The sequence below is a fragment of the Helicoverpa armigera genome, chromosome 6, assembly GCF_030705265.1.
Source record: "Helicoverpa armigera isolate CAAS_96S chromosome 6, ASM3070526v1, whole genome shotgun sequence".
In the NCBI taxonomy this organism is placed as follows: domain Eukaryota; kingdom Metazoa; phylum Arthropoda; class Insecta; order Lepidoptera; family Noctuidae; genus Helicoverpa; species Helicoverpa armigera.
Window position 1 is genome coordinate 12,476,518 of NC_087125.1, and position 25,034 is coordinate 12,501,551.

At 35.4% G+C, this 25,034-nt stretch overlaps 1 protein-coding gene across 1 annotated transcript in view; it reads left to right on the forward strand.

Annotated features, from left to right (window-relative positions):
* Positions 1–9,107: 9,107 nt before the first annotated feature.
* LOC110373988 (zinc finger protein ush) overlaps positions 9,108–25,034 on the forward strand; it is a 196,990-nt gene continuing 181,063 nt past the window's right edge. Inside the window, exon 1 of the mRNA XM_021331491.3 lies at positions 9,108–9,292. Within this exon, the coding sequence (XP_021187166.3) occupies positions 9,253–9,292 (40 nt within the window). The 5' untranslated portion in view covers positions 9,108–9,252. The remainder of the gene's footprint in view (positions 9,293–25,034) is intronic.

Here is a 25,034-nt window from a genome sequence, read left to right on the forward strand (position 1 = left end):
TCTTAAACCAAATATTACGTACAATTTAGCCCAAACGTACTTAACTTTTTGTTTGTTGACAAATGCAAAAATAAGGGCATATACTTTCTGAATACGCGAGCGAAGCGAGCGTGAAGTTTTTATCAGTCTTAAACCAAATATTACGTAAAATTTAGCCCAAACGTACTTAACTTTTTGTTTCTTGACAAATCCAAACATAAATTAGTTTCTGAGTACGCGAGCGAAGCGAGCGCGAAATTTTAATTATTTTTTAAGACTCAAAAACCAAAAACTACGTAAAATGTCGCCCAAATATACATTTTCGATTTTTACGACACACCCGATTTACGTCCCTACGAAAACCCCCGCTTGCATAGATAAGTCGATAAAAATAAAGTTAGATAACGTATAGCAACGTCGCGCAGCTAAGCTTCGCGGACCACTTGGACACAATGCCTCCAGGGACCAGTGGTCCGCGGACCACCGGTTAAGAACCACTGTGCTAAACGATCGTTCTATTGTACAGGTCGTACACGGTACATGGCTGGGCAAGCAAAATAGTGAGCGCGGTTTTTACACTAGGATAAAATTGCATTTCCGAAATTGTAATCAATGCATCTCCTTCAATGCATTATCTTTTGGATTAGATGGACGGCTCGGCTCGCTTCGCCACATAGCAACTATTGTTTTAGGGAATACGGCTCGCTTTCAAATGATCGCCGATCCCGAACGCGAGCACCGCGCACGTTCGCGAACTCGAGCGTGCATTTTGTTTTGATCGCGCTCTTTTCAAAGTCGACAATTTTTTTGTGCTATAACTTACGGATAGTACATATGTTGTTGATGTTGTTAGTTAGAGTTAGTAAAAAAAACATTGTTTAATCAGACACCTTATGGGTCAGAGTCATTGCCCAGGGTGGGGCAAGTGCCCCAGCTTGCCCCAGTGTGGCTACGCCCATGGTATCGTATTTAGCCACAATCAGTCCAACAAAACAGGAAACTATAAGTATTACTGCGATGAGCAATATTGATAAAAGGGCTATCATTGTTTTGTTGTGAAATCATACTTATTTGCATAAACCCTATATTTTATTATACCTAATACTTATAGGCGAAGTTAGCCAGTCCTTAAGGTTCGTAAAAAGGCTGAAAAGGCTGTCAACCTGTCATAAGAAGAGGTATTGAGTTGCCCAGGTAAGTGGGTTGAAGAGGTCAAATAGCCAGTCACTCTATGTAAAATACTGGTACTCAGCTTCATCTGGTTAGACTGGAAACCAAACCCAACAAAGATGAGAAACAGTTAGGCAGATGATGACTTGTAGGCAATAATTTGTCCCAAAGATATGACAATTAATTATCGTTCATTTGTCTTGCCAAAATATATGACAACTCCACAGATTTGGATCTTGGAATCACCCTACAAGTTCAAGGAATATTTAAATGAGAAAAACTGGTGTAAATGCTTGAGGAAAGGCTAGAAAATGCAATCTGACTTTCCAAATAGGACAGAAGTGTTACACAGAGACATCTATCTGAGAGGAATGGAACTAAATGTACAAAATGGCGGCCAAAGGACTTGAAAAAATCGAATCAGGCTGCCCATCTCTGTTTTTATTAGGTCGACCTGTAACTATGTATAGGAATCTAACTAACCATCTTCCAAGGATCTATCTTTCTCACATCAAACATTTATATTAGAAAAAAAGTACTGCTCTACTACAAAAAATATTATGATGTGTTGCAAACATTTATTTTCGAACTCAATTGTATTTATATATATTAACAATATATTAAAGAACAGCTCAACGGCCTTTTTCGGGCGTTGCAAAGATGGCTTATTATATTTTTTATATGCTTAACATGTATCTACCTATAATGAGGGTTTTCTAAAATGGCAATCCACGAGGTGGCAGCACCGAGTCGTCAGGTCCAATAACTGTCAAAGTGCTTATCTTTACTATGAATACGAGGGTCACACTGAAAGTTTTTAGAACTGGCCACTTATAAACAATATAATAAAAAAATAATTCTAAAATTCGAAAATAGAACTCTTTACCAATATTACTGAGTATATATTTAATTCATTTGTCATTTGTTTTACGATTTGGCGGCAAATTGAAAATTGTCTGTGTCACGTCAACATGAATTTAACACGAGAAAATTTTCGTGCAATGATTTTTTATGACTTTCGATGTCATTTAAGTCAACAAGAAAGTTATGATAGACTACGATTGGCCTTTCACGATGAAGCCCCATCTCGTGCGACTGTTTACAACTGGTTTAATGAGTTTAAACGTGGTCGCACTAATCTCACTGATGATTTACCTGAGGGACGGCTTTCTACGGCGACGACTGAAGATAACATCTGTGTTGTGCGGCGTAGGATAGAGACTGATAGAAGAGTGACCTATCAGCAGATTCGGACAAGCTTAGGCATCGTTATGAGTCAAGTGTACAAAATCCTCCACGAACATTAAGCGGTCAGGAAGCTTTGCGCCTGGTGGATACCTCATAATTTGACTGAGGCTCAAAAACTCCATAGTGTGGATTGGTGCCGTAAAATGATTAAAAGATTTAACGGAGGTGACTCAAATGCTGTGTTCGACGTACTAACACTACAATAAAACATATAATAAAACGAATAACTGGCTAATGTAACCAGTTTCTGATTTTCTAAGAACTTTCAGTTTGACCCTCGTAGTGAACGATTTTAGTGTTTTTTTTATTTTATAATTAAAGCACTGCATTATTGTTTTACTATTGCGGTTGAGTAAATAAAAAAAAAACTAAATCATATTGTGTTAACAAATTTTTCAACAAGCTTTTCCTTAGTACCAGTGACTTTTGCACCTTCTCTCTTAGCTCAATTTTTAGTTCGGAAACCTTATTCTGACCGTAGTCCATAATAAAATCAATAACACTTCCAATATAACAGAATTTCAATAAACAATAAGTTCGGCACCTACAATTCCATACTATTTGACAGCTGTTTGGACCAGACGCATACGTGGCGCCACCCGGTGGCAGAAAAAATTTCAAAAACCCTCATTAATTTAGCTTAATAATTAAATACCTCTTTGGTATAAAATATAACTACAAAAGGATTTATAAAATAGTAACCTATTGCTTCTGACCATAAAATAAAGCTCTTACTTTCTATGATTCTATGAAGCATAAAGAGTATTGTGAAAACTTACGAGTAAATAAATATGCAAAAGAGTATCAGACGAGAAATTTAAATAAATAAAATTTAAAACAACGCCATCTATGACGCTACAAGTGTACTACGCTTATACCTAGAAGTCAAGAGCACCAACTCATTTTCACACTGCGTGCTTTTTCATAGTACTATACGCGTGTGATTAATTCCTGCGTAGTACATAGGTGGCGCTACTGTTAACTTTAAGTACTGAAAATCTTGCAACTTGGTCGTTTTCTGAAGCGATTTTATCTTTACGCTAACATTTCAGAGTTGAGACGGACAGTGTAGTAACTGGTTATGTTAAGTTACATATTTTACATATTTTTTGTTTATACATATAATTACATGAATAAGTCAAGTTTATTTAATAAAATTAATAGAAAGTTTATTGCCTAATTATTATTTATTTAACTTATTTCCAATTAGACCCTTATTAAGTAATTCTCTTTCTTAACAGACGAAAGATCCATGCCGGCGGCTGTCGTTGTACGCGCTCCTCAAAGAGTAGAGTAGGTAGAGGTAGAGGCTCAAGTAGGAGCGTAAGGATACTCAGCTTCGCTCCTTAAGTCCGAAGCCTGCCGGGGCTGCGGGTTTGTTTGAAAGAGTTACCGCGGCCCTGGTACGTGAAGTGCTTAAGAAGGAACATGGTGGGTTCTAGTCCGTATGTTTTTGACACAGCGCCTACAGCGGCAGGGGTCAGTTTATGATATTTCATTAAAAATGAAAAAATGTACACAGCTTAATATCTATTTATATAAAAGCAAGTCGTGTTACTCATACATTTTGTAACTCAAGAATGGCTGAACCGTTTAACCTGAAAATTAGTGGGAAAGTAGCTTAGACCCGGAAAAGGGACATAGGATACTTTTTGTCACCATCCGGGACGCTGGTGAAACTGCGGGCAGAAGCTAGTAAGTATGTAAAATCATGCTTCATTCAGAAAGCGAGATAGAGCGTTACAGAGCAAACCACTTTCCGTCCTTTTGCACGCTGAAAACAGAATGCTTTACGATTTTCATATCAAGATCTACGTATATAATGTCTTCTATGCTTATAAAAAGCATTTGGTTTCTTTAAAAATCCTGTATTTTTTTTATTCGTAGTAGATTTAAAATTAAGTTCCAATTTTAAAGGACTTTGCTCGTTGAAGTCTTTTCTTCCTTGATGCGAATTTACTTTTTTAGTACCTACCACCAAAAAGTCGTGGTGGCCTAGTGGGTAAAGAACCAACCTTTCGAGTATGAGGGTGTGGGTTCGATTCCAGGGTCAGGCAAGTACCAATGCAACTTTTCTAAGTTTGTATGTACTTTCTTAGTATACTTAGACACCAATGGCTGATAAAAAGGTGAAGGAAAACATCTTGAGGAAACCTGGACTATAAAGTCTGAAATTACCAACCCGCATTGAGCAAGCGTGGTGATTAATGCTCAATCCTTCTCCATGTGAGAGGAGGCCTGTGCCCAGCAGTGGGACGATAAAAAGGCTGTAACAGTAACAGTAAAGTACCTACCACAAAAGATTTTGGCAAGCTATGTTATAAGTATGGAGGAAGGAAACATAGAGGATATGCCATAAGGGGTCAGGCGCCTTCTTGTAGGTCAAGTAACGTACGGTAGGCGTGATCAGTTACTAGAACTAAAGAGACGTTCAGTTCCTTGTCAAATCAAAACCAATCTGTCAGAGACTGGTTTTTATTGATTGTCTTGATGAAAGTAGTAGGCGTGTTCCAAAGAAGGCGTGTAAGGGCGGAGCTAGTAACATTCCTCGTCCCACCCGCATTTTGATGCGCTACTTTCTTAAGAGATTTTGCGTTATGAAATCTCCGCTAGTCATTTTGTTCTCCATGAGTGCTACCAAAGAATTTGCCAATCTGTAAGCCTGGCTGACGATGTTAGATTTTTCGTAGGAAAAATTATAATCGGAATGACTTTTTTAGAACGCTCTGACTAGTATTTTTAGACCGACTTTTTGTAGGAAATCGGGCCAACTGTCGGTTGACTTATTTATTCGGCAGTGTACAGAGAGCGCTAAAAGAGAAAAAGTACATGTTGTGACGACGTTGCTGATGTATAATTCTTAAAAAATAAATTCTGTATTCTATTGGAATCGAATTCTCGTATATTTTCCAATTACAATACAAAACTTTACTTTTTAGGGTAAAACGGGACGCTCCTCTGTCCGTCCGTCCGTCTGTCACCATCTCATGAACCGTGATAGTTAGAGAGTTGAAATTTTCACAGATGATCTATGTCTGTTACCGTTATAACAACAAATACAGAAAACTATAATAAAATAAATATTTTGGAGGGCTCCCATACAACTAACGTGATTTTTTGCAAATTTTTGCTCGATATCGATAACGGCAACAGGTAGCTTGCTTCCAATATTCACAGAATATGGAATGTATTATAATTATGGTACGTTTCATAAATAATAGTACGGAACCCTTCGTTCGCGAGTCCGACTCGCACTTGGCCGGGTTTTTTTTTAATAGAAGTACTTAGTACACTCCTAAGTATAATATCGCGTTTATCTCTCTTTTCATTTTTTTTGTGCCGAGCCTAAATAAAATTGGGATAAGGACAGAAGGACTGGGCAAAAACGCCTACTCAGTGGAGCAAAGACTGTTGTCCTGCAGTGGGACACTACAAGCAATAATGACAGGAGGATGCTGATGACTCTTCGCATAACCGTGCATGTGTACTGTTCCACGTCAGAGGCCACCAGACAGGATTGAGAACTATGACTTACTCGATAGTAATATTGCCATGCACATCTTCTGAAGGCAGTCAGGTTTGAACTGTAGGAATAACAACACCAATGCATTGGTTTTGTGATGCTTAGCCATTGCAATGGCTGAATATTTGAAAGAATTAACTCCGATCTTTTTACCCACAACCAGGCTCGTGTTACTCGGCCAATTTATTGTCGATTTCTATAACCTATCTCTCCATTGTTTTGCGATTGAATTTTGATATTAGCTAATAAAATAATTATTCTAGTATTCTACTATTTGGAAAGTTATACGAGTAGTTGTTAGCCGGGCATTTTGCAGCCTCATCATCATCATCATCTTCCTGCCCTGGGGTCCGATTCTGCTAAGTTAATAATGTCAAAATCGAATAGAAATTGAATCACAATAGTTTTAACCTTAGCGGGCATTCTGCTACTAATATAAGACCAATTGTATTCCAATGACATCTCATTGGTGTGCGATGTGTCACTTGGTCTATAAGGTAGTTTGCTCTACAAACTGCAAACGTAAATCATTTGCAGACAATATTATTCACTATTGAATTGAAAATTGAAAAGGATTAAAACGTTTATTTCAAAGAAAAAATAGCGGAATGCCACATACGCTTCAATCGTAATTGAGTCGTGATTGGATCTCAGTCGGATGTGAATCGTATGTCGCTTACGTAAAGTTAGTAGAATCGAGCCCCCAAGTCATTTAGGGTTGGCGCAACACGTCTTTTGATTCCATTCCTCTCTGTCAGACGTCATACTTACATCCACTCCCCTCTGTTTCATGTCCTCTTTCAGGCAACACATCCGCTAGCTCTCTGGCTCTTCCAACATTCCAACTTACATGCCTCAATCTTACTTCCCGGGCTCTTACATTACCGCCGCCCGGGTTGGTGCAAAACCCATGTCCACTTCCCACAGGTGCCTTATGAGAAGATATTATGATCGTAGGAAAATCTATGAAATTCGTCATTTTATATAATGTCTAGTAAAGATAAATTTTAAAAAAGCTCGTGGAATGTGTGCACTAAATTACATAAGACAATGAAAGAAACTGAAAATGATTCCTTGTACTGTTCTTATATGCATAGTATATACCTAATACCTACCATATGCAATTTTCTAAATACTATTTATGTACAATATTCGAAGGGCGGCTGCGACGTAAGATGCGAGCTCGAAGTGTGACAGTATTGAGATTGAAGTATGCGAGTTGGAATGTGATGACGGCAGATAGAAGAGTATGGAAATATGAAAACATGCTGCGCCGACTCCAAATATGCGTTCTCTTGCGTCTTTTATGTTAATGTTGTATTCACCCTTAATTGGCATATGTAAGTATAGAGCCTAAGATTTTGTGTGTCGAGTTTATTATGTGGGTGAACCTAATAAATAAATGTTTGTTTCCCAAGTAAAATTAAAATATCTAAAATCATATTTCCTTTTTCAGGAAAATCTTTACATTTCACTCACATGTACTTACACTTCTACACATGCATGAGTAATATAAAATAGCATTTAAGATTTTTATTATTAGTTTTATTTTTATTACATATTGTTTTCTGGAACTGGAACGCTGATGTCTCCTCTCTTGGAGGTGGGCGCTAATGGCTACGACACAGTATTTTTTTTTACTAATGCGGCTGTTAACGAACACAATTTTTGTTCCAATAAATATTTTTTTTTGATATTTTGATATTTCCCAATAGCAATCAGAAATGAAATACATTCTAGGTATACCTACCATTATGGCAAGGAACCACAGATTCAAATCAATCTAACAAGGATAGGTTAGGTATATTTTATTTAGTAATGAGAAAGAAATACATACTTGGTTATGTAATTCAAAGCTATTATTTTCTAAAAAGTTACTTTTTTAGTTCTTGTAAATTGTCAAGTAAAACAGATTAAATTGCATTTGTCTGTTAAATTAGTAGTCTAACGGTTTAGGTTTACAATGCACTTATATTTTAGATGCACGTAATTCTGCAATATCTTTACTCCTAATAAGGCTTGTATAAATACTACCAATGATACGTTATTTATTGAAAAGTCCCTTTTTTCCTTAAAAGTCGTCGTTTCGTTAAAAACTTACAACGCCTACCGAAAATTGTATTGTGGGTTTTACATTTTTGGTTGAAAGTCTTTCCATTGTATTTGAAAAAAAAAACTGCTACAAAAAGACCTCTTCCAAGCTGGAAGGATTGGATCATTGGACCACACTGGGCTGGTAAGCATGTTGGTAAGTGCAGTGCACTTCCGAATAGGGCTTTTACTAATATCTCACTTGATACTCTGTGGTATTTTCTTCCACTGACACCAGTCAGTCGCCAGAGCCGCATCCGTTTTCAGCAAGATGCACTACGGGAAGGTGAGGTTAGCAATTGGGGCCGGACGATGTAGGCTTGCTCCCTTAAAAGCCTCACAAAATGGTGGTCAGCAAATGATGATCAAAGATTACCAGTTCTTTTGTTTTAGTGATAACATTATTGTAGTATTTTTTTTCCAGTAAGTAGGCTTGTTAATTTCGATTGATTGATTGAAACCCTTAGGTACTCTGATTTGAGAGAAAAAGAATAATGAAAATACTATCGTTTTGAAACATTTCGGTACTAGAGGTAAACAGGAAACTAGTGGTAGTAGGAAACTTTAACCATAAACCTAGATTTTGCATTCTGGATTTTACATAAGGGAATGTTTACATAGAATTTGAAAAAAGTTACGTAATCGAAAACTATGCGATGATTAGGAATATGCTTTTTAAGTAGTTACATGGATATATCTTGTGGTCTTGGCAAAATAATGTGAAGAGAAAACCAGAACTCAGAAACATCTGAAATCGGTAATTCGCCTTGAGCAAGAGTGGTGTTTACTCTCATTCCTTCTCTGAATGAGAAGACGCATGTGCCCTGTAATCGAAGAGTAATTAAGCTGATAATACTTATCACAGAAAAAAATAAACAATTTAATTAGGAATTAATTGTTTATCAAATTACACATATTACTAATATGATTGTCACATCAATGATTTTGTCGATGAATAATGTCGATTAAATTAAAAAAAAACTCAAAATCAAAAAAACTTTCAGCAGCCCATACGCTACGGGGCTACGCGCTACAGCGGGGCGGGGGGGTTTAAAGGGGGCGGAGCCAAACCCAGCCCTCAAGAGACTCGCGAATTGCCAGCAACGTGCTACACTACGCCTCCAGTCAGTCGCGTTCCGACCTTCGAAGGAGCCGGTCGCGTGTTGTGGGAACAAACTAGTATCGAGTGCAGTGTGTGTTGTTGTGTCATGTTGGGAATCGCTGGAGCCCCGTGCTAGGTCATGTCACGAAGGAAGCAGAGCAACCCCAAACCGCTGAAACGTGAGTCTTGACCATATTTTCTAACAACCATTTTTTTTGCTAACTTTAAGTTAAAAGTAATATTTTGCAGTTTAGTACTAAGTTTGTTTGGTAGTTTCTTATAGGAATCTTGTTTATGTTTTTTTTTCGTGTTAAGATTGGGAATTATAAGGAAAGTCTGATTTTATTGTTTGTTGTGACATTAAAGTGTAGTTTTGTTACATATCGGTAAAGTTTGGGAACTTTTTTTGCATTCATACTTATATATGTATTACATACTACAAAGTATTTTATATATTTCTTACATAGTTTATAAGAATTGTACCTATGTAAGTACTCCAAGTTTATTTAACTTCTTATTGTTACTAATCATTGTGTAATTAGGTATAACAACTATTTCTTTTGATATGTCTACTTATAACTTTAAAACTAAGATAAGATTTTAATATTATCGTCGTCAGAAGTTTATGCACTGTATTAATTTACCGTGTCTTTTATGCCGAAGAATTGAGAATCTCCTCCTTTTGGGGAAGTCGGTTAAAATGGACAAAATATTAAGGTGTTTTGTTTAATATCAAATTGTATGAGGTTTAATTCTGATAAATGAGGAGGAAATCTTCCACAAAATAACTCCCAAGTTCTAAACAAAGTGTTACTCATACTAAAAATATTTATTTTTAGCCACAAACTGCCCATTTTATCCTTGTTTTTTTTTTAATTAAAAAACATTATGTAAGATAATCAAACACAACAAACTAAAATAAGTTTAAAAACTATTATTAACTTTGCGACGGATTGTCAAAAAAATATAATATAAGTACCCCGGTTTCACCCGCGTCCCATGGGAACTACTGTCCGTTCCGGGATAAAATATAGCCTATGTTACTCGAGAAGAGTGTAGGTACCGCTCCAACAGTCAAAGAATTTTTCAAATCGGTTCTGTAATTTAGGGTACAAACAGACAAACAAAAAAATATTTCCTCTTTTTTATATTAGTATGGATTACCAAATATTAATGATCACACTTTAAATGTTATACATATGATTATCATATGAAATCTTGTTTTTCATTCATAATAAAATAAAACATGTATCATAAAATGAAATTATTAATGTCTTATAGATTAATTTAATTGGACAACGATTTTGTTTCTAATTTATAATCTTTGCAGAATGAACAAGTAGATTATTATTTTTATTACGTCTTTTGTTTAATAACAATAATATTCTGTGACATTGTGTCTAAAACATGCATAATAACTGATAACATGCCTTTAACCTTTTTAAGAAAAAAAATAGATAAATAACATACTTTTGCCTAATTAAAAAAAACAACCTTAGATTAGCACTTATTCATTCGCTTCTATGTCAATTTTAAAACGAAAAAAATAATCCATCAATGATCTAGTTTTACCTATCAAACTACCAAAATAACCAGCAATAATAAACATCACCTAATCTCCAACTTTAACCGTAACATACCAACACATACATAACATAGGTACATACATATAAATAAAATATTTTTTGTTCTACGTCTGTACCAAAGAGCAACCGAGTTCGTTACACCGTTATCTTCCATATTAATAAGTATTCTTTGATTGTTTACTTATCTTTCTACCAAAGATAACTTAAAGTTATAACTTTAATTACTGTAGTTATGATTAACTAGCTATATCTCCCTGTTTCACCCACGTTTTTAGCTAACTTTAACAAAGATAAAATATAGCCTATGTCATACAGGGATAGTAGCTTGAAAACAGTGAAATCATCATATGTCTCCTTCCTTTTCTCAACTATGTTGGGGTCGGCTTCCAGTCTAACTGGATGCAGCTGAGTACCAGTGCTTTACAAGGAGCGACTGCCTATCTGACCTCCTCAACCCAGCTACTGGTCAACCCAGTATCCCTAGGTAAGACTGTTTGTCAAAATTTCTGGCTTCTGACCACCCTTTAAAACAAATGACAGCTTCTAAACAGTGAACGAATTTTGCAATTCGGTTTAATAGTTTTGGATCCTATTCGATACAACTGAACAATCAAATATTTCCTCTAAATAATATGATTCGTATCATGGGGAAGTTATGGCAAGAATTTAAGGGTAAGGGGATCTATCTATGGGAGATTATAAGGGGAAAGGCGACTGAGTGTATTTTTTTTGTGAATGACAAAAGTATTTAATGGCGTAAAGGTTGATTTATCAGACTTTAAAAAATAGTTTTTTTTTTATCAATGTCTTTAAGAACATATGAACCTGGTTTATTAAAAAAAATTAACCAATTTCGATGGAGTCACACTTAACATTCATTTTTAATCTGTGAACAATTCCAAGTAAAAATAATTTCCAACAAATTTTACTAATTGAGACATTTGATTACTTTAAAAAACTTAATATAAGTAACAAAAAAGGTTTACTTAACCATTAAGTTCGTTCGATACTTCACATAAAAAAATACTACTTTACTTAATTACTCTAAGATAAGCATGCGTCGATGCATTTTAAGTTATTGTTAAGTAATACAACTTAAGTAGCTTTAATTTTGTTGTTTTGGTAATTAATTTATTGTTTTGTTCTTTGGGTTGGTGGTTTAAAGTTAATCCGTTTGTATTACGTCATTAGTGGATGATAGGACCAAGGGCTCTTTAATCTTACAGTTGTGTCAGATATCTGCATATTTGCAATTATGCATACCTATACATATCTTTTATACAAAAGAAGACCTTAAATTATTTTTTAATAATGATATAGTTAAAAAGACTTCCTAAATGTATTTTATTTAAGAAATATTTTATCATTTCAAAACGAAAAGTAATTTGTTAATTACAATAACGTCCATTTAATCATATAATTCAGGCATATCAAGAAAACAAAAATAACGCATTTCTGAAAAATATAATGAATCGCGTTGCTAATTGTAAAATTAAATGTGTCACCTAAACTTTTTTATGTTCTAGTTTTTTCCTTATTTTAATTGGTTTACATAATAAATCATTTTTTCATCTATCTATTCTTAAGTAACATATCTATTCAACAATATTTAAGTATATTCACCTATCAATCAAACGTAAAACAAAAGATAGACCAATCTTAAAAAGAAAACAGCTATTGACGTAATGGGTGACAAAAGATATTTAATGCTAAGTACAAGTAGAAAGTGCATGATTAACATACAGCTGATATTATATCTTAGGTGACCCGTTATCTTCGAATGTCAATAAAGATTTGATCATTGTACCTACGGTATTTTTTTAATACTTTTTCTGTGTTTTAATCTGTATCACATCACTGGTTGGTTGTACTTTGAAGGTGACCGGTCAGTACTGTTGCTAAGCGTTTTGAATGGTTTCATTTGTTGCTTCAATCAGAAATAAGTAGAATGAATAGAAGTAGAAATAAGTAGAAGAAGATTCTTCAGAATTGCTTGTTTTTTGATTTGGCAGTTAATGTTTTCACGCCATAACCATTGAACTGAATTAAATGTAATTTGGTTTACAGATAGGTTAGAGCATGAGGAAAGCTACAGGATACGTTTTATTGAGTTGCGTCAAGTAATTCCCTCGGGACGCGAACACAAAAGAATTGAAAATAACAGATTTATTCATTTGTATTATAAAATAATATTGACAACATAACGCCACGACACTCCAAGTCATATTTTCTGATTCACTTCTGTACATATATCTCTATTTATAGATATTCAAAGACTTATCCATCACATCATTGTGAGCACACAAAACTGTCAAATTACAGATAATAAATAATAAGTTAATTAGTATGTGTTATCAACAAGACGGTCTAATGTCAGCGTGTACTCAAACGATTATATTTTTATCTGTATTTTATATTTGAAGAGGTAAATACCTAACGATTATCGGATTGATGGAAGTTTGTTGCTCTTTTACTGTTCTGTCCAGAGTCTGTGTATGTTCATCTCCAGGTTCGTTATTCTTTATGATGTATCCAACATAATTCCGATATAGGTACGGAATTTCCCGGATTTTAGACGAAGTACAATTTTTTAAACCAGGGCAGATCTGCCAATGGTTTCACCGAAATCCCATAGACACAGCTCCGTGTACGTACCTAGATAAAAAGTTCTCGATAAATACGCTGGGTAACATAAAATAACTTTTCAAATCAGTCCTATAATTCATGAGATTAGCGCCTTCAAACAAAACAAACTCTTCAACTTTAACATATTAGTATGTATTTATATAAAACCACGTGCAAAACAGTTATCGCATTCACACCAATTCCTGACATACTCGGCACAAATATGCAGCATACCATCTAAAAATATCTTCGTCTAAAAATATCTGGACGTCACAAAACTAAGAGGCTTCACAAGTGGTGTAAACCTTATCGGACCATTACACTGAAGTGGTATTACTTGCAGATATCGTGGTTAATACAATCTGTACTAATACAAGCTGTTTCATATGGTTTCGTCCGCGTTATAATTGAGATTCTATCCACACTTTAACCCTAAACTAATCCAGTTAGAAATTACTTCTTCCCGTGCCCACCTGCTTCGGGCTTCCCAAGGGAGTTTTTTCCGCACCTGAACAAAAAGTACCCTATGTCATTTCTAGCATCGTTAACTACTCCCAGATGTATAAAAACCAAAAACAGAGATTCTGTAGTTTTGTTGTGATAACTGGACAGAGAGCTACTTTCTCATTCATAACCAGTAAGTACCTATGTTATATATTCAAAAATTGATAAGTTTTTTTATTCAACAAACAAACTTAATTTTGCAAATCTTAACAATAGGAATGAAAAGTTCTTCAAGTTTCTTCTCGGAAAATTCCAAAAATAATGAACAGATTTTCATATGATTTTCACCAATAAATTATGATTTAAATACCATATACATAATTTATACTGAATCGAAGTCGGGGCGGCTCGCTAGTACAAAACAAACTGAGGATTATTCTGAAGTGGTTAGTCGTTGATATAGTCAATATAATAATATCTGCCGTTACATATAGCAGCTACATCTTGTTATCAGACTGCGGTATGTGGGATTGTAACGTGAAAATATATAGTGCACTTTAGTGATTATTATTTTGTTATTGATTCGCCATCTTTAAAAAGTGTAGGTCAGGATTATTTACTTTTGGAACGTCAATGATGTATAGTAGGTGTACATTATTTTTACCCCTGAACGAAGACTATAATGTGGCTTCAAGTGACCCAAAGGATGGTTTTTTTTTGGTAAAAAATTAAGCATTGCCATCCAACGCGGTAATGCTGCCAGCCTCCCGGTGGGCAGCGATGAGGAGTTTCTTGATGCCATATAATAATTGTATACCTATATAAATAAATTTATTTTTATATCATGTAAAATGTGTCTTCAAAAGCTCTTATAATATTGTTTTTTTTAATCAATTTGCTAATTTAAACATTTTCTTCAAACCATCAACGGTTTTTTTAAGAAAACCTAGAGAATGAATCCTCCTTTACTTTTCAGGTGAGCAAAAGTTTCGAATTGGCTGCAATATTAAAATTACATAACAAACATTAACCAAACCAGCTACCCAATTACACCTCAAAAACCAGCCTTACAGCAAAAATACACAAATTACTCACAATCCCATAAAACATTAACTACCAACAAACAAACAAACAAACAAACAAACGAACATCCATACTTATCCGCCATCTTCCCATCTTCAAAAAACAATGAACCAGGAACAAACGGACCGCGTAATTCTGTCACAAGTTGTGCGCGGGCGCAGCGCCGTCATTTGCGTATAAGTCCGTAAGTCTGTTCACTTGACGCACAATACCCTTTGGTCTTGCCGCGCGGTATAATTCCAAGTCAGGTGGACAGTTAGGGTGCGTCTACACGGTGGAAGTAGCTGCATGTTGAGGCACATGCGTTAACTGCCTCGTTGGTCTAGTGGTCGCAAGGGACTCCTATTACTGAGCTCTCGGGTTCGTTTACCGGGCCGAAATCGCTTTATGGATTTTATAAAACTTTTACAAAGCAACCCCGTAGTCTGGAAATTGGTGATTGATTCACCCGTGCATCGGAGAGCACGTTAATGTCGGTCCTGCGCCAGATCTCTCTCCGGTCGTGTCGGATTACCGGCCCATCGTGCTATGAGAGTGAAGGAATAGTGACTGCACTTGTGTTTGCGCAAATGCTTGTGCACTATAATATGTCCTGCGTAGCTGGCTGATCTCTTTATATGAGAAAAGCCACCGTGGCCGAAATCGGCCTTGGTCGTATTTTTTTCCAATTTTTTAAACTTATTTTTGGATGTATTTTAGAAACGTAACTCGCGCAATGTACCAAAATGTACCAAAGCAAAATACTCACCCGCGTGCTCTTGTCACTTGCGCATATTAACTTGCTCCAGCTACATGCACCGTGTAGACGCACCCTTAAACTCATATGTTAGGGACTATTGTACCATGTAGATGCATGTTAACAGATGTAAGTATTTACTTATGATTTCCGTTGGTATTGAAAGGGTTAGTAATAGGTTCTGATTTTGTATTGAGATAGGTAGGTATGATATTTTATTTTGTGGTGTTTTTTTTAAATATTGTCTCCTTGTGATTGCTTTATAGCTTAAGGAAGCTTTTGTGTCATGTAAAAGTTTGTTCAGAAATGAGTTAGAATTAAGGGTCCTTTCAAAGTAATGTCCTAACTTGGACTTGTGTTTAGTCTACTTGATTGGAGCTATCAGACTAATACTGAAATAATTTTAAAGCTTCTTTTCTTTTGGGGCTGATTTCTACGGCAGTTTTTTAACATAATACCACTGAAACTTTTTCAAGTGCCATAGATTATTATTTTTATGTTTCAATTACAAACAACAGTTCTAATACAGTAACATTTTTTCTCATTTTTCCTCCTCAACATGGAATAATACAACCAAGATAAAGCACCATTCAAAGAATATTGATTTCATATTCCTGCTAAAATAAGTAAGTAACCAGATATTAAAAATTACTTATAAAGTCAGTTCAAAAATGAATCATTTTACGTCAGAACGATAACTCGGTCATAACAAAGCTCCAGGTTCGATTCTCAGTTGGTGAAGTCCCACGGTTGACACATAAGACTTATCTTACTCTATGACTATTACGGTTTGTACCATAAACAATTATTGAAGTTTTCCTTGATAGGATCTTGTTTTTGAGAGCAAAGAGGTTCGTCATCGCGTGCAGAATTTATGAGGAAAAGTGTTCATTCATTGTTTATGAGTTATGTACTACAAATACAATAAGAAATAGTAGGTGCGCTATGTGATCTTTTAATACAAAACTCATCATCATCTGCCTAGCTTTTTCCCAACTACGTTTGGGTCGGCTTCCAGTCTAACCCGATGCAGCTGAGTACCAGCGTTTTACAAGCAGCGACTGTCTACTTAACCAGTGTATCCGGGAAAGCTCTTGGCAAGACTAGTTTTCAGACTTTCTGGCTTCTGCCTACATGTAACGACTGTTAAAAATGGGCATATATGACAGCCGGGACCTATTTAACGTGCTTTCAGAAAAAAACTCGTCATGACAAGATAGGTTACCCATCCACGGACGAATCGCTCTTGCTTAGCTACAAGTTCTTCTAAAATTATTAACATGTTAATTCAAAACAACAGCCATTAAGTACGTAAGTAGGAACATCTTAAATGAATTCATCAAAGTTACAACTCGTAAATATCGATATTTAACATCATCTACTCAAAACAAGCAGGTGTCCACTTCCAAAGGAAATAACCACAATTATATTTTTAATTATCAAACGGTACAAAAGCATACATTTTTATCAATGACTAGCAATAGCTGGTATATTGCTAGAAACACATCTGATAACAATGATAAGAATGATAATATTATCACCGTGTTACGCGATGTCGAGTGTTTAAAAAAACAGTTGCATCCGTCGATAAATTTTATTTTATCGATATATTTGTTAATTGAATTGTGTGACTTCACTAAAGTTATGTTTTCAGTTCTGTTGAATTTGATTGGTTAATTTATTAGTCCGAAAATTATACATATAAGCAAGAATCCAAAGACTAGATGTTTTTTGAACTATGCTTTTAAAACACTCTGATGAAAATATAATCTTAAAGATTTCTTAAATAAGATATAAGATACATATCTTAAATATGTAATATTCTAGACTTCTATGCACAAAAATAAATCTTAAAAAAGATACCAGATTATAGAATTAAATTGCTTCAAAATAATCATTCTTAAAATTATGGCACTATTTTGCATAATATGTTAAGTCTAAAGGTAGAATTCCGTGGATAGCGGCTACGACAGCCGCGCGCGGCTTACGACAGTCGTCGGCCGCGCGCGACAATAGTCAACCTATGAAAATGTATGGCGCCGCTGCCGAGGTCCGCGACAGTCGCGCGCGGCCGACGAAATTCGTGAGCCGCGCGCGGCCGTATGCATCTCAACATGGTCTAGCGCTTAATAACATCTATAGAATTTTAGTAAAACCAGAATTGAATTGTTTTTTACTTAGTCGGCAAAACTTCCTTTTGTTTTCATTACAATACAGATGCTTTTGAATCAGTATTTGGTAGTATCCTTCATCATCTCTACTTTTTAAGGATAGGGTCGATTGGTAATCTATTTTCATAATACAGCCACAGCAACACATCACACTCTTCTTCTTCAAAGATATCAATTAGCACTTCGACTAGAGGGAACGGACGAACAAAATCTACTAATTTCAACACAATGCCGCGCGCGGCTTACGAAATTCGTCGGCCGCGCGCGACTGTCGCGGACCTCGGCAGCGGCGCCATACATTTACATAGGTTGACTATTGTTGCGCGCGGCCGACGACTGTCGTAAGCCGCGCGCGGCTGCGTCAGCCGCGACCCACAGAATTCTGCCTTTATGAGGCCCTTAGGCGGCTGTTCTCTCCTAATTTCCAATAACTTATCATAAAGGTATATTTAAATATTTTGACGGTAGCACAAAGATCATAATCAAAGGTGTTAATAGCCAATTTTTAAACATAAATATAATATAGCACCTAAGTAATATGATCCATGACCATTTGATATGTAAAATTATGCAAAATCACTTCATTTATATTAAATATGGTATTTAAGTAAGTTATTGATATAATTTAGGATATCATATTAATTTTTATTCGGTTTCTTTATTATTTGATACGTCAATAAATATATTTTTTCGTATAATTCTTATGATAAGGTGCTAATTTTTAAATTGGTTGACGTCTGTGTTAAAATTAGTTGTTTTAGTTTTAAATTCAAATAATTAAGTAATTGCAGAACAAAGATTTTTTCTAAAATAAATCAAAAACCATTTTATTCTTCTATGAGTTAAAATGTACTACTAAGATCGATTTGCATTTCAAATCGAAATCTTTACAACCCACCGCCTAACATTATTTCTCTGTGCATAAACGTAAAATACTACACATTCTAAAAATATTACACTTTCAAAAACTAGCAACATTAACAAATTGTCTTGGAACCATAACCCGTAATCGCTCGGGGTCCTCATGACCATATGTCAGCGGTTAGGGTGTCAACCCCCCGTGATTTTTCTTAGCACCCTCGGTTCCCATGGCGCGTGGGCCATTTGACTTTTGAGGGTTAAAACGATGGAATAAAAGGACGGGTATAAGTGACCGGAGAGGGTTATATTTCAATTAGGGTTACATGTTTAGTTTGAAGATGTATTTTTGGTTGTCTCGATGGTGTAGTGGTTGATAAATACCACTGGGTTTGAGGTACTGGAGTTGGATTCCCGGGTTAGGAAGCACGTTTTATATTATGCATAACTCATCTTAAAACACCTATATTTTCTATGAATGTTTTCTTTAAATGTCAAAATAAACCGTTGTTTTAAGAAAACAGACGTTCACTATACTACTTGGGCCTTACTATATTACCAGGACTCATATTCTAACAAGCAAGTTGCAACTAGTCTCAAAATATTATTGTTTTAAATGAGTACCTGCACACTGCAGACAAAACTGTCGCCCGACAATGGGCCCGTAGATTGGCAATTTTTTTAAAGCAAATCTTGAGTAGAATGTTAGTTTTCAGTTGTTCTATTACCGGCTAAATACCTGATCTTCGTAGTATGCGTAATACCATTCATCTTCATACTGATTAATGCTCAATCCTTCTCTATGTGAGAGGAGGAACGAGCCCAGCTGTGGGACGATAAAATGCTAATGATTATATAACTGATTTGTGAGCCCAAAAAAACTATCGGCTGACTAAAAGTTTGCAGTGTGTACTCTAAACATACAGTTGATCGATAAGAACGGGAATACGAAGCAAATTATATTATTTCCGTAACTTAAGTTTACAAGGAAAACGCGTTAGTTGCGACACCAATAAAGTTATTTTTCGTATTATTGTTTAGAGGTGAATACGGTAATTATCAATTTATTCTTGCAATTACCTCGTATTTTCCATGGTGCAAAATTTAACGGAAGTTCAAGTTTTTAACCTTAGTTTAACTGCCCTTGAAAGTATTGGTTTTTTGATTATTTTACTATGGGTAGGGTTGCCATAAGAGTTTTTTTGGTTAGACTAGGTAAATTTATTCTGGCATCTGTGGATTTAAAACTCTTGCTAAATATTGTGAATAAAAATCTTTTTTTGTTTTCTAAAACGGAGTAATGGTAAATGTCAAAAAAATAGCGTAAACGACTACTGCACCATAAAAAAACATATTTTAGCTAAGTATAGGTTTCCTCATGATGTTTAGCAGCTTCTTTCTAATATTCTATCTATATCAATATGCAAGTGAAATATTTATTATGTATATAAATTGATTATTTTGCAAAGCATAGAATATTTACATGAGCCCCTTTCAAGTAATGCCAAATACCTAACTCTTGTAAGCACAACAACCTATATATAGAATATAATATTAGGAACGGCCGATAGTCAGTTGTTTTGATAAAAGTTGCTAGACTTTAAAACCACATTAGTTTTCAAGGTGCAAGGTCATTCACCCCTAGACAATAGATTATAGACTCTAGGCCATTTATGTAATATTTGCTAAATATCCTCACTCTATCAAAAAAACAGACACATTGATAATATTAATTTAATTAATCGCTATTGTTATCATTAGTCAATGAATTGTATAAATTAGATTAAGCTAAATTGACACATATTATTTTTTCAAATAATTTATGAATCTATTTGTTCAAAATTTAAGATAAAATATTACTGAAAAAATTGGCTCTTCGTTTGACGTTAGCAAATCAGAAGCTCGGTCGTGCATTCCTATGTAAATATTTTTTCAAATTAATTATATGCATTCCATTCTACATAAATGTTCTGAAGTCTATTTCGATATCTGATATTTTTAACCAGAATGTCATCATGTAAGTTTAGATTCTGTATTTGTTCAGAATCTTCGAAGAAAACGGGCTTCTGACTGCCCCGTAATGTATGAAATATAATAACAAATGACTGTGTTGGATAGCCATCTGGTAGACTACGACAAAAAAACAAAAACCACAAAAATACAAATGGATGACCATCTTCAAAAACATCTCATGTTGCTCAACGTCGACCTAAAAGAAATATAGATAAGTACATATATTTTTTTTCTTCAAAAGTATATCATAGTAAAGTGGGTATTATTAAATGTTCGTACCTGCGGTTTACACCTTACATAGAAAGTACACTAATCTCTTTACTAGATAAAGCACCTATCCTGCTGAGACGCCAATCTAAAATCAGCTTAAGTCGGATCTACAAGTTATCTATCAATTAATCAAGAAATATCCACTATAGGAGAAAATCCAATTACAAAGTAATTTAATAATTGACTGTCAGTATTAATAACTGGGTTGAGGAGGTCAGATAGGCAGTCGCTCCTTGTAAAATACTGGTACTCAGTTGCATATGGTAAGACTGGAAGCCGACCCCAACATAGTTGGGAAAAGGCTAGGCAGATGATGAGGCACTGTTTCTATTATACTAATATTATTAAATATAAATGAATATAAATCATACGGATATTCCTAATTTAAATACACCAAAAATAACATTGCATTAACAAAATTATATTCCATCGTATTCCATTATCTTGATAAAGGAAAAAAATAAGCAAGTCCGATTACATTATCGATGCGAGGATTAAAATCGCTAGGCCAGTCGATAGCCATCTATCGATAACGACAGTCGATATAAACGCACACTAATGAATGCGAGATAAACTATTTGCTATGTACACCTGAAGGGGATTTAAGAAACAGGATAAATACGTTTTAAATATTTCATTTAAAAATTGCTAGAAAATAATCAATACAATTCGGTCGATTTGACAGCATTGACCCTTTTTTAAGAGTATAATGGCTGTCATCTAATGACATAAGGGTTATAGAAATAAACTTCATCAATGCATTTGCAAGTACATACCTAAATGTGGACTTGAATCAAGACCATTAAATATTACTTAACAGCATGACTTAACAATATTCTTTTAAGCCTTTAAGTAATCAACATAATAGTAGGTACTAGGCAAGATATAAAATAAATAATGAACCTATTACAATAAACATATCTTTCAAGAAAAATAATTTTCACAACCATAGACGATACCTATGCCAAATCCCGAAGAATTGAGAACCTCCTCCTTTTTTCTGGGAAGCCGGTAAAAAAAGGACAACACTTATTGATGTTTTTTTTAAAAAATAATAAAGCTCTAAATCGCTTCCCCATCACTCAATTTTGTCGAAAAAAGAAATGCAATCAACAGCACTAATAGGCTTCTGAATTTGAAACTATCCTGTCTCGCCCATGTAAACCGCCCGTTGGTAAACACACACTATCCATGTAATTTGATCGATATCTCGAGCGTAATCGCATGAGCCCGGTTTATCGATAACTGCTTGATCGATCATTTCAAGATATACATTTTAGATAACGATTTTAATCGATAAAGGGAGATTTATAAATTTTACCTTCATTGCTAGGATTAGAAATTCCGGGTTATGATTTAATGATTTTTTCGGTTAGATTTTTCAATCGATTGTTTTTTTGAGTTTCGATTCTATTTTACAAAATGTCATCGTTTTGATTAAGTGAATTGATAATAATCTTGATTTTATGGTTATACTTAATTTGTAGATTAAATTATCATATCGGTTGACGACATCTTAAATTGGGTATTAAAAAACATAGACGTTAATAAATTACCATATATGACGTTGGTTCTAACTTTTTGACTAATTTACGACTTCATAATATTATTGTGACTTTTTAAAAGCGTCTATAAAAATGCACTAAATTAAATTAAATTCGTAGCATATTCCTTATCGTAATTTTTATAAAAAAACACTTTAAATTAGAACTAAAATCCTTAACAAAATCTGGTCTCGATCTCCCATCAGATAGCAATCAAACCTTTTTTGAGAACAACGCCATCTCGTGTCGCTTGTCAGAAACAAAACAAGATTGACCACATCTTCATCCCACATCCTAAGGACACATGTTCGGTGCATAAATCGCTTTCGTATGATAACATCTTACTGTTTATCAATCTGAGGGTCAATAAATTTAATGTTATCTAGCTTTGCGATCTACCGTGATGAGGTAATGTTAGTTTAATTGAGCTCGCATCATGCGCGTGTTAAGTTGTATAAGGAAAACTTAAATGTAACACCTATCTTATTTTAAAAGCTGTAGGAACATATACTTAAAGTAAGTATGCGTCTTTATTCAAGTCATCAAAAAAATAACTACGGAAAAAAATCTGACTTAAAAGCCTGTATGATCCTCAAAAATCTCATCCATCCTCCGAGCCTTTATCCCAACTATGTTGGGGTCGGCTTCCAGTCTAACCGGATGCAGCTGAGTACCAGTGCTTTACAAGTAGCGACTGCTCTATCTGACCCCCTCAACCCAGTTACCCGGGCAACCAAATACCCCTTGGTTAGACTGGTGTCAGACTTACTGGCTTCTGACTCCGTAATGACTGCCAAGGATGTTCAATGATCCTTAAAAATCTATAGACATACTATTCAAATAAGCTAGCTCTTAGATATGTACAGATAAAAAGACGATTAGGAATTAGCATTATCATGATTATCTTTATCACTTATAAATAGCATTTAAATTAATGACAAAATTCCTAAATCTTCCAACTTTCATGGACAGTATGATGTTGGTTAGATAGGCAATTGATAGATGGAATTCCAGGGTATGTCAAGAACTCAGGTAAATAAATTAAAATACAGAACTGAACGAAGTTGGTTCTAATTAAAATATGGTAGATCACGCGACAATTTTCTTTGGTGTCATGCCTTTTCACGGTAAAAAATATTGATTTGTCATTGTAAACAACAGTCAGTACTTACTTGGAATAAAATAAAACATAGGTTGGGCACATTCTTTGAAATTAGTGACTTCTAATTTTGATCTTAATTAAGAAGATGCCATACGTTTCAGAATGTATTGTTGTAGATTGCTAATCTTTTCGTCATTTTGTAAAAAAAGACTCCTTTTTCAAAAAGCCTATATTTAAATACTAGCTTCTGCCCGCGACTTCGTACGCGGATCCTGTCCCTTATGCCAGCGACTACGGGGTCAGCAAAATCAAAGATCTGAATCGTCTGATATTGAATTTTAAGGGCCCGTTGACTTGAAAACAACGGAATACGCATTAGAAACGTTCCATATATTTAATTTTTGTACTTGAACGGCAAAAGCACAGCAGACTAAACAAAACGCTGAGAACTGAACCGCAATAGACGCGACCATAGGGATAAAAGTATTGATTCTAATTAGTCCGCATTTGTGTGTGGCAAAAAGATTACACGTATTATTACTTAAAAATCATTAAATAGATGACAAAGTCGTGGTGACTTAGTGGAAGTCGTGGTGGTTTAGTGGGTAGAGAACCAATCTCTCAAGTATGAGCGTGCGTGTTTGATTCCAGGTCTGGCAAGTGCCTGCCAATGCAACTTTTCTAAGTTCGTATGTAGGTACTTTCTACGTATATTTTGGATACCAATGACCGTTATTTGGAACTTGGAAGGCATGTTAAACTGTAGGTTCCGGCTGTCATTGAACATTCTTGGCAGTCGTTATGGGTAGTCAGACCAGTAAGTTTGACCAGTTTTACCAAGGGGTGTTGGGTTGAGTGGGTAACCGGGTTGTGGAGGTCAGATAGGCAGTCGCTCCTTGTAAAACACTGGTACTCAGTTGCATCGTGACTGGAAGTCGACTCTAACACAATTGGGACAAAGGCTCTTGAGATAATAACGACAATACTAATGAGATATAAGCACCGCAGGATATCTGAGGCTGATGGCGGGGAGTAGCTACCCCGCGGGGCTATATATACTGAGTTCTCCAGGGAGAGTATACTGTCCCCCATCTCCGGCCGGTCGGAGTGAACCATGACGGGGGTAGGTCTCACGCCTCTGGCTTGGCTTGGCCGTCCAGAGTGGAGTCGCTAGAGCAGGATTAGTAGCCCTGCTCGGAGGATAGGTGCCTCGTGGTAACTGACCCACAGGGAGCGCGTAATCTGCGTTTAAAATCCGCCGAGGTATTCTCACACTTCAGCCGCTCATGTCCCTGTTGCCCTCTTGTTGCTAATCAGTGACTGATTCCCGGGGGCCCAGTAAGTGAGCTGGCGAAGTTTCCACCTGCAATTTTTACATGTATCTAATACATTGTCATCGGCAGGTGCCATATTTCCCGTAGTTTCCCCATTCCTAGTCCATTAGCATTCCATCACAATAGCCCAAGTAGTTTTCATCCACAGTTAGCAA